Below are 15,795 nucleotides of genomic sequence, written 5' to 3' on the forward strand. Positions count from 1 at the left end.
CGAGAGGCAATGCTATCAACGTAAGTCCAACTAATGAATTGACGCTACCTTTTTGTTTAACACAAATAGTATACAAAAGATCAGATTCGTGTTAACTGCGGCTGCCCTGGAGTTATTGAGGAAGTTATCTCTTGATCTCATTGTGCCCATACTGATATCTCAGAACTCCTATGATGGCTAATGTTCCGGAAGATGACCCGACCGTACAGACTGCCGTCAAGAAAAGAAAATGAACCCCGCAGGAAGCAGCAGATGCTGTTTTGCTCTGATCAAGTCCCAAGGCATCTTTCATTCAAGGTGCTGCATTGTCAATTGATGGAGGCTATACTATTAGTTAAGTGTTAAAACAAATGACAAAAGGATATTAATGAACTGTATTGGGGTATCAAATTCCTGTATAGAAACTAAAAGCATCACTTTTCCCCAGGTTAACGCCATGCTCCTACCGGTAATAGCTCAAGATGCAGCTGGTGTGCTAGTAGAGTTTACCATTTTGCTCTTCTTACGCTTAGGCTTGGGAGCAGTCGCAGATTTGGGTGTTCTCTCCTTGCTCTCCTTGCTCTCTTTCTTATCATCGATCTTTGCATTGATCGTCGTCGGCGCATTGATACTCCTAATGGGGCCATCCGTCTTTGCGATTTGTGGTGGTTTGCGGCCCGTTGTTGTGAGGTGGAACTCACCTGGGCGGCCTGTGATAGGATTCTCGTCGATGTATTCGCCCCCGTACTTCATGTGAATCATGAAAGACTCTTCTGCTAGTCTTTCTAGTGATTTCTCATCATCTTTCTGCGCGGCTGCTGCAGGGGCAGCTGGACCTTTACTAGCTTCATCGGATACAGGCATTGGGGTCGCCGCTGCAGAGTTCTGGACCCTTGGTTTTGTTGATGTCTTGGTTGATGGGAGCTGGTAAAAGTTACCCATAGAGGGACCCCATTTTCTGACAGACTCAGCAGTTGTCACGGCGTTGGTAACTTGCGAAGATATCGTCAACTATAACAGTGAGGTCAGAACTGCTCGCAAAACAACTGCTGCAAAGAACATACAATTCTTGCTGAAAGAATGGCACTAAGAGTTGGCGCCATGTAGATATTCTCCCCCACAACAAAGTATGTGGCATGAACCGTAATCTCGTCGTCATCATACGCTGACTTTCGTCTCGTTTGCTTACGAATGACCCATACACCCGTACCTGCTCCAGGGCCAGTTTCAGCAGGCTCTTCGACAACCCTGAACTCAAGCCCCGACATGGTGTTAAGATGTGTCTCGAAAGCTTCGCGTGTCTGAATGACTGGATACATTGAGGGTACATTCATGGCTTGGTTATATACAACGGCGTTGTTCGACGTGCGCTCGAAGAAGGGCGATTCTGCGAAGTAAAAGAGGATGGTGTTATTGTGCAGGCCGCCCATTTGTTGAATCGCCATAGGAGAGCGCCATTGGATCTCATCGAGGGGAGGATCGTTTGGATTCGACATTGTGAAGAATCAGGATTATTTTGTTAGTGTTATGTAGGCAAGTTCCTTTGTTGTATTTGGTGCTATGATGGTGATATTTCCTTAGAGTTCAGTGTAAAGGTTCAAGAAACGTATTGAAGCTCCAGCTCTACCTATTTGACGTGGGGTTCCGCTTCTGGCGCGTTGCAAGGCGGCAGTGTTCCGCCTCAGCGACCCATCCAGTAAGACGGCGCATCAATTTCAACCTCTAACCTTCAATCTCACAACCATCGCAGTTCATAACGACGAAAAGAAAACCGCTCATATATCGAGGCCGCATCGAGTTAAGGCCACTAGCACTAAAAACACACCATGGATCTGCTTTCAAGTATTCGCAAGACCGGTTCAAGAGGAGGCGTCAACTTTAGCTGGGATGAAGTCGCAAGCTCTTCACATCGCGAAAACTATCTCGGCCACAGTCTCAAGGCACCTGTTGGACGCTGGCAAAAAGGTCGCGACCTCAACTGGTATGCCAAAGCGGAAGACGATTCTGGAGAGCCCAACGAAGATGGCGAGACCGAGGAGGAGCGTCGAGAGAGAGAACGAAAGGAAGAGTTGCGCAAAATCAAGGAGGCCGAGGAGGACGCCATCGCAAAAGCTCTGGGGCTGCCACCCCCCGTACGAAACTCTTCCGGTGCGAACGCAGTAGAGGTTGATCCCAGTAAACGAAAGATTGGTCCGGAAAGTGGCTCTCTGGAGGAAGCTGGGGACGAAAAGATGGAGAGCTCAAGACGTCATGACGATACCGAGAGGCGAGAAGGACGAAGACATCGAAGTCACGATCACGGTCATGATCGCGAGCGCCGCCACCGACGACATAGGAGGAGCCGAAGTCGTGACCATGATGGAGGCAAGGAACGAGATGTGGATAGATCAAGACACAGACACAGAGATAGGGATGGTGATAAGGAAAGTAGCCATGGCCATAGACGTCACCGTGAGGGTCACCGAAGAGGAATCACGGAGGAAGACGAACGACGCCACAGGGATAGGAGCAGGGAGCGCCGCCGATCAAGGTCAAGAGATAGACGCAGACGCAGTGCCAGTCCGAGGCCTCATCGTCGAGACTAAAGTCACCGCTTCTGGCCTTGAACTTTAAAACAGTCGATTATGAGATACCCCTCCCAGAGAAATCAAGGAAAAGCGTCAAGTCACCATTTGTGTCCATCTTGCGTCCAAATCAATGAGTCAATTCTTCGCGCTTCCCATATAATAAGAAGCTTGCACACTTTTTAAGCTATCTACCTGACCCAACGCCATACCAAACCACTGTTGTTGCATTCATACTGTTACAAGATTAAGACTGGCTAAGGGGTTGGCCGTCTTTAGCCTTCTGAGCACCATACTTCTCCAATCGGATAGACTGGATAGCAATGAAGCCAGTGCTGTCCATGGGAGAAAAGGTGTCAAGACTGTCCATTGAAGCATCTTCCTGGGAGTAGAGGCTGCTAGTCTCACTGGATCGTCCAAGGACGTATACATTGCCCTTGTACGCGCGGAGGCGGACTTGGCCATTGACACCCTTTTGAGCAGAAACAATTGCCTCATCGAGCCACTCACGCTCAGGGGAGAAATACATGCCATTGTAAAGGCACTGGGACCACTCGATAGTCACAAATTGGTCTCGAAGCTTGCGGACCTTGGAGTCAAGGACAAGGCCCTCGAGATCGACGTGAGCAAGGCGGGCGATGGTGAGACCAGGGGTGTCGTAGCATCCTCGGCTTTTGAGTCCAATCCATCGGTTCTCAACACTGTTTAACTGTAAGCATAGTGCTGGGCCACAAACCAATGTTGGGAGTGGACGTACATGTCAATTCGGCCGACGCCGTGGTCGTGACCAATCTTGTTGAGCAGCTTGAATAACTCTACTGAGTCGGTGGCCTCTTGGTCAGGGGTAGCAACCTTGACAAGGAGGCCCTTCTCGAAGTACACGGTGAAGTCGAGAGGCTCGTCGGGTGCCACAAGAGGATCGATAGTCTGAGTCCAAAGATCCTTAGGAGGGGTATGATCGGGGTCTTCGAGAATTCCGGCCTCGTACGAACAGTGGACAAGGTTCTCGTCCTGGCTCCAAGGAGCCTTGGGGGTCGATGAAACGGGGATGTTGTTCTCGGCGGCGAACTTAAGAAGATCCTGTCGACCTTGGAACTTTTTACAGAATTCGGGGAGTCGCCAAGGGGCGATGACCTTGATGGAAGGGTTGCAAGCCTTGAAGGCGAGCTCGAAACGAACTTGACTAAGGGGCTCTGTCAGTGATCTACGAATTGGAAATTTTCGTGGTGGAAAGTGCCATACTCGTTCTGCGAAATGTTAGCAGGTGGTCCTCAAAGTCTGAGGGGGTTGACTTACGCCTTTGCCTGTGCAGCCGTGGCTCAGAAGATTGCAGTTGTACTTCTCAGCAACGCGGACCTGGGCGCGAGCGATGACAGGTCGGGCCAGAGCAGTTCCAAGGAGGTATCGGTCCTCGTAGATGGCATTGCACTGGACTGCTCGGAAGACGATCTGCTCGACGAATTCCTTCTGGAGGTTTTCAATGATCATGCGCTCCGCACCAAGAGCGAGGGCCTTCTTTTCGACAGCATCGAAGTCCTCGGCCTGACCAACATCGGCGAGGAAGCACTAAAGTATGTCAGATTGGACCTGCAGAAGCAGCTGAAGAGGTTCACATACCACAACCTCATAGCCCTCGAGAATGAGCCATTTCAAGATAGTCGAGGTATCAAGACCTTGGTTAAATGTTAGCATTCAATCTCACACTTGATCACTCTGGGTGAAAGAGTCAGAAGTGTGTACCTCCAGAATAGGCACTGCAATCAAGTGTTAGCAAATGTTTTTTTAATCAGCAGGCTATTATCAACGTCATATAAACTTACAGACAAACGCGGCCTTTTGACATTATGAAGTCGTTTTGTTGTAGGGTGTGCTGTTATTTGGCTAAGATGAAGAGAATAGTGATGTTGAGTAGCAAGCTTCAGTGTGTGCAGGTGTTTGAGTTTCAGCAAATGAAGAGAGGTGAATGGAATATATTATATACTACGAATTTGACTCACTTCTAAATACTTCCATCCTGTACAAAAAGCAAAATCCCAACTCGGGCATGCACCCATGCCTATCACAAAAGCAGTGATTCACTTACAAGACTTCGACCTCCGACTCCGGACTCGACCAACAATCTACACAATGACCTCAGAAATTACCAAGATAGATTCCAGTTACAGGCTTGGCAATCTCTTGGTAGGAAGCGAGTCATAGCTGTTTGTTAGGGGTGGGGGAGAAATTACTATCAATGGTTCCATTTTGAGATGCGAATTCGGCAACCCAAGGCGATTGTTGACTCAATATCAAAAATTTCCATGGATGGGTCTAAGCACGGCTGGCCCAAGCTACCTTACTCAGTATAAGTTGATAGGATCCATGGCGGGTAGTAGCGGTGATTTGGAAAATGCCTACCCAGTAGAAACATATTGGATGTAACTCTGATGCACTTAGCCTTCGTCTGAGTACTGCCGGGAGGTTTATCAGTTTGTGATGCATACTGCAAATAGCGTCGCACAAGACTTTCAGTCAAATTCACTCTCGAGATTATTCAAGTCATCAAAGAAAAATGCTATTTAATAAAACCTCAGATCCGCCATCTCAAAGTAATCGGACTATTATACGAACGAGAGTATGAGGCCCACCTCAGTAATCTACTCTAGAAATTAGCGGTGATGATCATTAGAACGGGACCTAGGTAGCGGCGAGGCTGCCCCAGATCGCTAGATCTTCCCAGCGCGATGGTGATGGTGTGAGTCGGTATCCATCTTGATTGGCCAGAGACAGTGGACAACGTCACTTTCAGGGACCACCTCTAACAGCCTCGGGGTCTTTATGCAACCACGAGTTTGAGATCATATGAACGATGAAACCGTCTTCGTACCTCTCTGACTAGACTTCTGATTTCTGAACGCCATCCCCTTTTACCACACCGTTTGCTTCCTATTGTGATTCTGTCACATCCCCCTATACTCGGGGTTTGATAAAACCTAATTCCGTTTGCCACTCCTCACCGTTGTACGTAGTCGCTGTCTGCCTTGCTTGTACTCCAAGACCACTTCCTTAAATTCATTCAAGAAAGTATCATTACTAATAAATAATAGATTACAGGTGTCTCCTCCTCTTTTCTGAACCTACATCTTTCAACCCCTTACCGTTCCGTCGACCCAATAATGCACCTATAAACCTCATCACAACCCTGCCACGATGGACTATTCAAGACTACGAGCCACCGCTCTCCGCGATGGCGAAGACGAGGAAGCCGTTACCGTCGATACTCGAGCTCTTATCGACAAAGTTCTTGCGCGATACTCGGGCGAGTGGACAACATTGCGAGAACTGATTCAGAACGCTGCGGATGCCCAGGCAAAGACTGTCAGCGTCAAATGGGAAACTCTCCCATCAACACAGGTGCCACTACCGAATACCACGAGCCGATCCGAGATACTGAAACACACCTTGTCGAACCATACACTACGTCGATTAGTCGTGCAGAACGATGGACAACCCTTCACAAAGACAGACTGGGGAAGACTAAAGCGTATCGCTGAGGGCAACCCCGATGAAACGAAGATCGGTGCCTTCGGTGTCGGTTTCTACAGTGTTTTCGCTGATTGCGAAGAGCCGTTTGTCAGCTCCGGTAATGAGGCCATGGCATTCTACTGGAAGGGAAATGCACTCTTCACAAAGAAGTCTCAAATTCCGGCAGATCAAGCTACCCATCATACAACATTCGTCCTCGACTACAGGAATACAACCACACCCCTCCCGAACTTGTTGTCTGTTAGCCAGTTCCTTGCGACGAGTTTGACATTTGTTGCGCTCGAGCACATTGAGTTCTGGATTGATGACTACCAGATTCTGTCTCTGAAGAAAAAGTCATCTCCGAGCGTTGAACTTCCTCTTCCTCGCGACCTCGAGGCGAGGACAAAGGATGGCCTAATGAAGATTACTAGCGTTGACCGCACAAGCACGCAGATCGATGCGTCTTACATGGCCGCCATAGGATGGAAACCACAAGCTACGGCATCCACCACAAAGAATGAGTCCTACGGCACCCCTGAAACTCCTTCCTTGAGATCCTTCTTTGCCCGCCTTACGTCAAGTGCGTCACAGGCAGGCATTAGGACAAAAGCACAGCACGAGGAGAATGCTGCGCAAGTGACGATTTCCGAAGATGTGACTAAGCTTTCGTCCTCCACAATCTTCCTTCGGGCGACTTCTGCAAGCATCCGTACAAGCGTAGCCTCGTCCTTCGCTTCCGAACTCGAAAGAGCGACGAAGAAACCCCCGCCAAAGACAACCAAGATTGCCATCCTAACTTCGTCTTATGATGAGACTCAAGCTTCACAGGAGGCCGCAACATCGGGGGCGCTTGGCAAAGCTACAGATGTCTTTGCATCTGTGCTTCCCAATAAAAAGCCGGGCGGTCGCATCTTTATTGGCTTTCCCACCATGCAGACTACTGGAGCTGGACTCCATATCTCAGCACCGTCCGTGATTCCCACAGTGGAAAGAGAGGCTATCGACTTGAATGCCCGCTGGGTCAGGACATGGAACCTTGAAATTCTTCGTGCTGCTGGTATCATTACTCGGCTTGCTTTTGCCAACGAGATGAGCGACCTGAGTAGCCGAATCAAACAGGTTATGGCAAAAGAGACCAAATTCTCTCCCGCAGTCATCGCCAAGTTCATGCCAGAAGCTCTTCACATTCACAAGACCTTCACATTTGAGGACTCAACTCCCAGCGGTCAAGTTGGTCAGATTATTGAGGAAGCTTTTTGGATGTGCTTTAAGAAGGCCTCAATCGAGACTTACTCAACACGGGGCGTGTTGCAAACAGTCGATGTGCGCATTGCTTCGGATGAGATGAGTAAATTCGTCAACAGCATCCCTGTTGTACCAGAGGAAATGAAGGGTGTTCCATTTGTGAAGAAGCTCATAGATTTCGGTCTCATTTCACACATCACGGTCACAGATGTGAAGACTGAGCTGGAGACAAAGGCTATGAACAAAGTTCAATTGATGAACTTTATCAGTTGGGCAGGCAAGAAGAGCTTGAGTGGTGAGCTCGATCCTGGCAGTCGATCCGCCTTGCTAGAAGTAGCTGTTGGCACGATGAGTGATGATGGGGAACAAGGCGAGATCATTGCCCTTGGTAGCATTCGGAATCACCTCATCGCGAACAGGATTCCTGCCAACTTGCCCATTCCTCCTACAACAATCCCTCATGCGCTCACTGCCAACTCTCAGCAAGCTGAATTGCGTGCTTTAGGATGGGAGCCGTTAGAAATTCTCCCATGGTTGCGATTCCTTCTGGACACAAATTCTTCTAGACCCGAGGAACAGAACTTGACTCAATCGTCCAAGTTTGCCATTCAGATTTTGACTGTCCTTGCAAAGAACTTTGAAAACTCGAGCCCGAACGCAAGAACCACCATTGTTTCTCTTCTTCAAGCAAATACAGTTGTACCTACAAAGCAGGGTATGAGAAAGCCTACTGAGTCCTTCTTCCCGATTGTCAGACTTTTCGACGATCTTCCGGTCATTCAAGGTTGCGAGAAGATCAAGGAGAAATTTCTGGTCACTATTGGCGTCCGCAAAACTGTAGATCTCGAGACCATCTTTACCAGGCTGTTGAACGCCTCTGGTGAAGGTCATCAGAAATGGAGTCACATGGAACTCATCAAATATTTAGCATCTGTCCGCGAGGATATTCCAGGTGAAGACCTGAGCAAGCTAAAACAGACACGCTTTTGCCCAGCCGAAGCTGGTCCAAAGGGCATGGAGTCCACCAAGGGAACGACAACGCTTTACAAAGTTTCGGAACTATTCGAGCCTAAGGACTCTTTGCGTGCATTGCGATTACCTATCCTCCAGTGGCCAGGGCCTCCTGGGAGCTATCGACCTGGAGGCCCAGAAGCTCGATTCATAAATTCTCTTGGACTAAGGCCTTATCCATCTGTCCCTGAACTCGTTGAGCTAATGTCTGGCAACGATGAAAGTCTTCGGGTTTCGTCTATGACATATTTCCTCGCCAACCACCAGATCAATGGATACGGGTCATTCCAGCTCGGTGGCAGTCCCAAGGCAATCATGCCTCTGCAGGGTAGTACCCGTCTTGTACCGCCTTCGCAGTGCTTTTATAACCCGCGAGCGTCTATCCTTGGGTTTAACATTTTGAGGAAAGATCTACACGACCATGCTATTGTAAGTTTGATCCAAAACTTGACCAAGACTCAACTAATATCTATAGAAATTTGGTGTTGCACGAGATCCGCCAATGGTGGACTGTGTGAACCGCCTCTTAGCATCGCGTCCTCAAGATCATCAGAATGCTGTGGCACTTTTCAGCTATTTCGCCTCTCGAATCACAGAACTCGGCGAGAATACCCTAGTCAAATTGCGTAACGCCTCGATAGTTCCTATCACAAGGACCACTCGATCATCTGAAAAATCAACTTCTTCCATGACTCATGTCAGTCCTTCACGGGTGTACCTTGGGGCTTCAAATACATATGGAGACATCTTCGATTTTGTCGACTTTGGTCCTGAGGCGAATGCATTCTTGTTCCAATGTGGTGCCAAAAGCGAGCCCACCAAGTTGGAGGTTGCACAAATGGCATGCAGTGAGCCAGCCCGTCTCCTCGGTGTTTTACAGAGTTCAGAGAAGTACCTGGATCTTCTTAAATCCTTAGCAGAAGCATCCCCAACACTCCACCGAGACAAAGAATTATGGAGGAAAATGCGTACAGCGCCCTTCCTCCTTGCATACAAAGAACTCGCGCCCCCTAAGGGGAAGTCCGACGACTTAGAGGAAGAGGATGAACCTATTCGACAATACCAGCTTGCCTCTGCTGGTCAAATAGTGATCCTGGATGATATCATCAGCTACAGATTGTTCAAGGATCGCCTTATTTGTGCGCCGGAAGAGGATGCGCTTGAAGAATTCTATCTAGCACTTGGTGCTCAGAAATTGAGCAGTATTGTTCAGGAGGAGGTCAGAATTGGGCCCCATAGTGATAAACAAAAGGCTGCACTCAGTCTCCGCAAGCATGTTGTTGAGAGATCAAAGATCTTTCTCTTTGAATACACAAACTACCGACGCGATGCTATTAAGCATGACGTCAAATGGCTGGACAAGAACCTTACGGTCCACATTGTTCGCTCAGTGGCTTTGAGAAGGACTCTCAAGGGTCAGTATCAGACTCACACGGAGAAGCGATCAGCAGCGAGTGAAAAGACCAGCAACGGCTGGGTTCTTTATGTTTCTGATGAGTCGAAGCCCGACATGTACCAGATTGGCCAAGCCATCTGCCAAATGCTGCTAAACCGCCCGAATCAGCAGGCTTACTTATTCTTTGAGCCATTCCTCACGCTTGATCTTTACGGTTTGAGAAATCGCGGTTACAATGTCGATCGTATCCTTCGGGCCAAGGCTGCCGAGGCCAGAATTGCTGAGGAAGAGAGACGAAAGGTACTGGAAGAGGAGCAGCGCCAGATCAAAGAGAGAGAAGAGCAATGGGGGGCTGAGGCAAAAGCGGCCGAGGCTGCACGCGAAGCTACCAGGATCCCAGAACCTCTTGGTCCCACAATGCCAGGTTCCTGGGACTCACCCGAGGAAACAAAGCGCTCTCCTGAACAACAGGCTAGGAAGAGCAGAGGATTGTTCGCAAACATCGGTCGTCGACTTGGATTTGAGTCTGACCAGCATGAAGACGAGTCTCACAAAGAGTTGGACAAGTTCTTGGATAAACCTAAGGAGATTGAGGCACCTTGTGGAAGCTCTTCCAACACCGGCAAGAAGCCGCAACAGGATGAGGGCAGAGTCACAAGTCCTGCCCTTGTGCAGCAGAACTTGCTCAATGCTATCAAATCGACCCGGGCGTACGGATCTGATAGTGTCTTTTCGGAGCCCACGGTCAACGAGGTCAAGGAACAAGCCACTTACTGTGATAAGACGCCAGCAAATAACATCACTTTCATCGCAGAAACTTCAAATGGTATGAAGATATTCTTTTCCAAGGATATCAGAGACCCAGGGGGTTTCTTGTCGAAACATTTGAACAATCTTAATGTGTTCTCCAGTATGCTGATTGAGGTGGGCAATACCTACTCTATGTCACCCAAAGTCCTGCACATCTTTTATGACGAAGCTGGCGGCACTATTGCTTTCAACACTGGAGGCAGTATCTTCTGTAATTTCAGGTTCTTCTTGCAGTTGCACGCCGTGCAAATCGCAGGAGGAAGCGGGCAAGCCAAGGCAGAGGCTGCTACCTGGTGGTGGGTAGTTCTGGCACACGAACTTGCACACAATCTCGTGTCGCTTCACAATTCTGATCACAGCTACTATACGTAAGTTCACCCCATCTCGTCCAATGTTATCATGCTAACGATGCCAGTGAATCTTTCATCCAACAGTATTTCCCCAAGATCGTGGCCAGAGCGGCCCAATGGACTGCAAATGCTGGGCCTCGCAGCGAAACACCCGCGATTGCACCACCTCCGTCTGGTGCACCACCACCTTACCCGGGTGAACTGGGACGAAGCTTGCTAGACTGACGAGCGTTTTATTATAGCATAGCGGGGAGTTTTGAGACGTTTGGCTTCTTGTGATATCACCTCTCTGGTTGTTCTGATGGTTATGGCCGTAATTAAGACACTAGACTTTATGTAGACTCTAGATTCTTCCAGTATTACATATAGGGGCTGATACACACACCTCGATATTTCTGGCTCACAATATTGGTGCAACTAATAAAGCAGTCGCGATATTATGATCTTGCTGCTCGTTAGTCACGAGCGGGATTCACAAACCAACCTCTGTGGACACGTTCTGCCCACGCTGATACTCGCCGCATAAATAGTAATCAGGAGAAATCTAGTAGTAACTTGCCACGAGACCTTTTTATATTGTTTCTTAATTGCGAGAAACCCATTCGATACATAGGTATAAGTGAGGTATAGGGTAGCTGTTTGACGTGGTTTCACGTGATCGTCATCGTGACCAATCAATTCGACTCCAATTGCAGTGAACTTAGGATGGATCTTGAAGATCACGACCTCACCTTTCGGTAACGAACGCTCCCACTCGCATTCCGAGCGAACCTCTCCTCCAAGAGACCTCTCCACTCTCGAATTTGAGTACTCGACGGTCAATTGCCCATCATGGTTCACCGCATCGCCTTCTGGAGCCTTTTCGGTACGTCACATACCTGAGCCAATTCGCCCGCCCAAAGCACCCGAGCATACGACATGAGCAATTGGATTCAAGACACATGCGACGGACAGAGAGAATTGAATACTAACTGTAGAAAAAAGGCCTCGGCGCTCGATTCTGGCAAATGGGCATCGAGATGCGCCCATTCTTCAACAAGTCCTCCCTCTGGGTGTACCCCGTATATGCGGCCGGCGGCGCCAGCTTCGGATACTGGCTGCAGGGCGTTGACGACAGACAAACCTCTACTCTACAAGAACGAAAGGCTCTGCTCCTCGAGAAGCGAGCGCGCAAGGCGGAGCGAGATGCTAAGGCAGAGGCCTAGAGGGGAATGAACAGGAATGGAAATTTAAGATATTGGGAAATGAAGACCTCTTCGGCTTGAGACAAGAAGATTGAAGGGGCAACATTATTGTACATTGTGATATTGGGCGATTGAGCGTCGAAATGGGACGTTTGATTGGAATGTAATACCCCAAAGCTCTGAACCCTGTGATGATGTGATGTCTAGAGCACCGAACGCCTATTGCTTCACGGAACTCGATATTGATCACCAGATTGAACTAATGTCATGTTACACCACACGCAATGAATTAAAACTTATTGTCATTGCCTCATAGAGCTGCTTCTAATCCCAGCACCAACCCAAGAACGAGTTATCAAGAATGACAATTCAAGACGCCGCGTCGTCTATCACCCCTGATAAACTTTTCCACACTCCTTTGACCCAATCCAAGCCTGATTACAGCTCCTCTAGTTTTCTAAGAATTGCAGGCACAGACGTGGCAGAGGAATTGCCCAGCTCCGTCACAACCACCGAAATAAACGTATCGCGGGTAGTGTCAAAGAGTAAGCGGAAGCCGACATCGGTGGATCGCTCAGGGTCGATTTCGTTGTATGTGAGAGAATCGATGGATACACGCTCTGTAAAATTGACCGTCTCGCAGAGTGCAACAACGCGAACGTTCATATCAGAAGCTGCCGTGGCGATATCGCATGAGCCGGCGCGAGCGTACATGGCGCCGTTGCTGAAGATGGCCTCGGCTGCGATGAAAACTTTGGTTGCCTCATAGAGATGTGTTTGCAGAGCACCAAGATCGGAAACATAGGTGACTTGGATACCAGCGGCGGAGAGCCTTTTGGCGTGATCGATTCCGACGCGCTCATAAGGATCATCGACCAGAATCACGCGGAAGTCCGTTTTGTTCTTGCGAGCCTGAAGAAGAGTGCGCTCGACGAGGTGATGATGAGCGTAGGTGAGTACAACATCGCCAGGTATAATCATGGTGGCAGCAGTCTCAACAATCACGTAGTCTGCGAGAGTGATACGCTCACGAATATAGTTGTCGATGGACTCCTTGAGGAGTTTCTTTACGTCGTTGTCGTGAAGATCGACATCCACTTTACTGATCTGGAGCTTCAGCCACCGGATGGCGTTGCCCATTGAGAAGCACATGGGGCGGCATGCTGTGAGGTACTCGATCTGGGGGTTGAGAACGTGAGGTGTGAAATGGCGGGAGAAAGTGAAGCCGGGGGGAGTTGTATAAGAGTCGATGACCTGGTGTTGTTAGATCAATACTGCATCACAGGGGCAGAATTTCTTACCTTTTGGAAAGCATACAGCGTCGCCTCGAGTCGTGTAATACTATCACTGATAACGAATGCGCTCATGTGCTCGCCGAGAACCAAGACAGCAGGATGGACGTCCTTGTCGGCATTTGTCATTTCTATCCGCCTAGCCATAGAGAGGTGGCTAAAGCAGTCTGGTATCGAAGGCTTGTCGTCCTTAACCACAGCCGTCGCTGCTGCTGGCCGAATAGGGAGTTTTGCACCGCCATGTTGCTGGTGCTGATGTTGTCCGTCCTGCTTAGGCTTTGCTTTGCCTCCTTTCCCATCACCAGACGCCTGTTGACCGCCTTGCGAGGGGCCCTGTGAGGCCTGAGTAGCCTTGGCTTGTGCTCTTCTGGCAGCCTTTTCCTCCTTGGCCTTCTTCTTCAATTCAGCGCCGGATAGCTTCTTCTCGCCAGCGGGCGCTGATTGTTGCTGCTCTTTGGGCTTCTGAGGCTGGACTTGCTCCTTCTTTTCCGTCTTCACATCGTTATTCTCTGTGGTCTGCGGCGCAGGGGCCGAGCCCTCGGTTTCTGTGGACATTGGAACTGGTTCGAGCGATCGTTTGCGATGATATCGAGAATGTGGTTATCCGAAGGCGGGGCACTCCCAGACTCTTCGAGATCAAGACAAGAGTGTGCGCTGTGCTGAAACTTGCGTAGAAGGTTCGGTATGGGATTCTCTATGCGATAATCGTGTGGTTCACTGGAAAATACTCGTTATTTTTGCAGAAAATGGTACAGTAAAGGTACCGTTTGCAGCGAGGCACACTCAAATGGAGGCTTTGAGTCATTCGAAAATAATGATTTGGACCGGCATTTGGATGGAGAAATCCAATCAGTGATCGAATGCCCCGCGCTAGCCAAACCTCAAGAGGCGTGGGTGTGGCAGTTGGAAGTCCAGCAGAGCCTCTAAGTTACCTTAGATCACTACGTAGAATGCCACTCACTCACTACCTACCTACGTACAAGGTGGTGGCAGAATGCGATAAGTGTATTATGGATAATGAAGCTATTATTTGATATCCTTGTATGTTCGTCAGTCCCATGTCGTTTCTTTCGCGAACATCAGATCTATTCAAGGTCACACGCGCCACAGGATTCACATCGCGTCGCATTTTGACATCACACACAATACGCTCAAGAAAAATGTTAAGCATCAAAAGGTGCAGCACCACGTTACAAGAGTCCCAGAAGAAGTGTTCAGCTTGGCATGGATGTTTCTTTGGTATTTACTATCGTCACATTGACCTTGGAAGGACCAATTTCACATTGACGCGAGACATCACGTTGGGCGCCGAGAGCAGACTGATCAGAGGCAATTATTCATCAGTCGTGAGCTTCCTTCTTCACGGCAGTCCATCAAGGACTGGTCGCAATGAAAGAAAATGAAAGTTCCAAAAATTCCCTTGCCAGGCGAACCCAACAAGGAGCGGTCAGTGTATAGTTTTCAACTAGCAAAATTCCTCTCTCAGCTTATCGCTTCACGGAGAAGGAAAACGCCCATGCACTTGGATGGAGAGGAAAGGAAAAAAAGAAGACTGAAAGGGTGGGAGGAAGTCGGGGTTTTATAGCTGGGAGAGATCACTCGCGCACGGATCACTTTGATGTATTACCTAAGGCAGCAAGACCAATCTGAGCGTGAATGATAGGAAGGTGGAGCTCTAATTTCCAGGCACCAGCGGAAGGTTTCACTGTTCGCAGGCAGGCACAGAGGAAGCAACAGCTTAATTTCCAGCCCAGCAGGCAGGCACACTCTATCCTAGGTACAGCCATAGGTACCAAAGCTTGGAGAGATGGAAAAGAAAACTCAGAATCTTGACCATAAGCGATAAAAACATTCAGGCAAATCTAACCTAAGCTTAGGTGACTCTTTACTAGGTTTATTTTGAGACCTTATATCAAGGTCTGATGCTTCCTTGCTCCCTGAGGCTGAGGTAGGCACGCGACACCATCGATTCCATTGGCTGTGCCTAGAGTACGGTATTATTTCTCAAAGCATATCCGATAATTACTTTAGCATGACTTTCATTTTTTGCCATACCTTGGCTGTAGTTGTTCAGCTGTGTGAACCCTCTTGGCATGATTGGCAGTCCCAGCTTTATGGTTTGTTCATGTGAACAATCGATTTTGTTACCCTGAGTTATCTGGACTCCCTTCAGCTTTGCATTGCTAGTGGCGATAAAAAGATTCGAGGTTGAGTGCTCTAGGAGGACTTACGATCAAGAAAGGATTCCTGTTGAACACAGCTTCTTACCAGATGTCCTATTTACGGATTTAGGGAGCTAAAACTGACGACCTCAATTACAAATGATGAAATGAATTTATAACCTTGGGGGCCTGGTTGGCAAGTTTAATTTCGCATCCTCTTCTTGAGTTGTCTTGCTTCCTCCGGCTTGTATAAAGGAGCAACTGTGGACTCATATTTGACACTGGATGCTGATTT

At 48.7% G+C, this 15,795-nt stretch overlaps 6 protein-coding genes across 6 annotated transcripts; 3 read left to right on the top strand and 3 right to left on the bottom strand.

Moving 5' to 3' along the window:
* Positions 1-456: 456 nt before the first annotated feature.
* On the bottom strand, positions 457-1,475 carry FMAN_05734 (uncharacterized protein; the record flags this gene model as incomplete). Its single annotated transcript, XM_041827574.1, has 2 exons — positions 457-990; positions 1,044-1,475. 2 exons carry the CDS (start codon positions 1,473-1,475, stop codon positions 457-459), a joined length of 966 nt encoding a protein of 321 aa, XP_041678524.1.
* A 330-nt stretch (positions 1,476-1,805) lies between these two features.
* On the top strand, positions 1,806-2,564 carry FMAN_05733 (uncharacterized protein; the record flags this gene model as incomplete). The annotated part of the gene is made up of 1 exon (XM_041827576.1): positions 1,806-2,564. The coding sequence occupies one exon, from the start codon at positions 1,806-1,808 to the stop codon at positions 2,562-2,564; it is 759 nt and encodes a 252-aa protein (XP_041678525.1).
* A 226-nt stretch (positions 2,565-2,790) lies between these two features.
* FMAN_05732 (putative arginosuccinate synthetase) lies at positions 2,791-4,386 on the bottom strand (the record flags this gene model as incomplete). The annotated part of the gene is made up of 7 exons (XM_041827577.1): positions 2,791-3,244; positions 3,301-3,698; positions 3,752-3,790; positions 3,840-4,109; positions 4,161-4,216; positions 4,284-4,297; positions 4,364-4,386. 7 exons carry the CDS (start codon positions 4,384-4,386, stop codon positions 2,791-2,793), a joined length of 1,254 nt encoding a protein of 417 aa, XP_041678526.1.
* Positions 4,387-5,732: 1,346 nt separating this feature from the next.
* FMAN_05731 (uncharacterized protein) lies at positions 5,733-11,087 on the top strand (the record flags this gene model as incomplete). Its single annotated transcript, XM_041827578.1, has 3 exons — positions 5,733-8,735; positions 8,782-10,880; positions 10,928-11,087. 3 exons carry the CDS (start codon positions 5,733-5,735, stop codon positions 11,085-11,087), a joined length of 5,262 nt encoding a protein of 1,753 aa, XP_041678527.1.
* A 606-nt stretch (positions 11,088-11,693) lies between these two features.
* On the top strand, positions 11,694-12,067 carry FMAN_05730 (putative NADH2 dehydrogenase (ubiquinone) 14K chain; the record flags this gene model as incomplete). Its single annotated transcript, XM_041827579.1, has 2 exons — positions 11,694-11,727; positions 11,847-12,067. 2 exons carry the CDS (start codon positions 11,694-11,696, stop codon positions 12,065-12,067), a joined length of 255 nt encoding a protein of 84 aa, XP_041678528.1.
* Positions 12,068-12,484: 417 nt separating this feature from the next.
* FMAN_05729 (uncharacterized protein) lies at positions 12,485-13,893 on the bottom strand (the record flags this gene model as incomplete). The annotated part of the gene is made up of 2 exons (XM_041827580.1): positions 12,485-13,300; positions 13,348-13,893. 2 exons carry the CDS (start codon positions 13,891-13,893, stop codon positions 12,485-12,487), a joined length of 1,362 nt encoding a protein of 453 aa, XP_041678529.1.
* Between the last annotated feature and the right edge of the window lie 1,902 nt (positions 13,894-15,795).

This window comes from Fusarium mangiferae, assembly GCF_900044065.1.
Source record: "Fusarium mangiferae strain MRC7560 genome assembly, contig: FMAN_scaffold002, whole genome shotgun sequence".
NCBI lineage: Eukaryota > Fungi > Ascomycota > Sordariomycetes > Hypocreales > Nectriaceae > Fusarium > Fusarium mangiferae.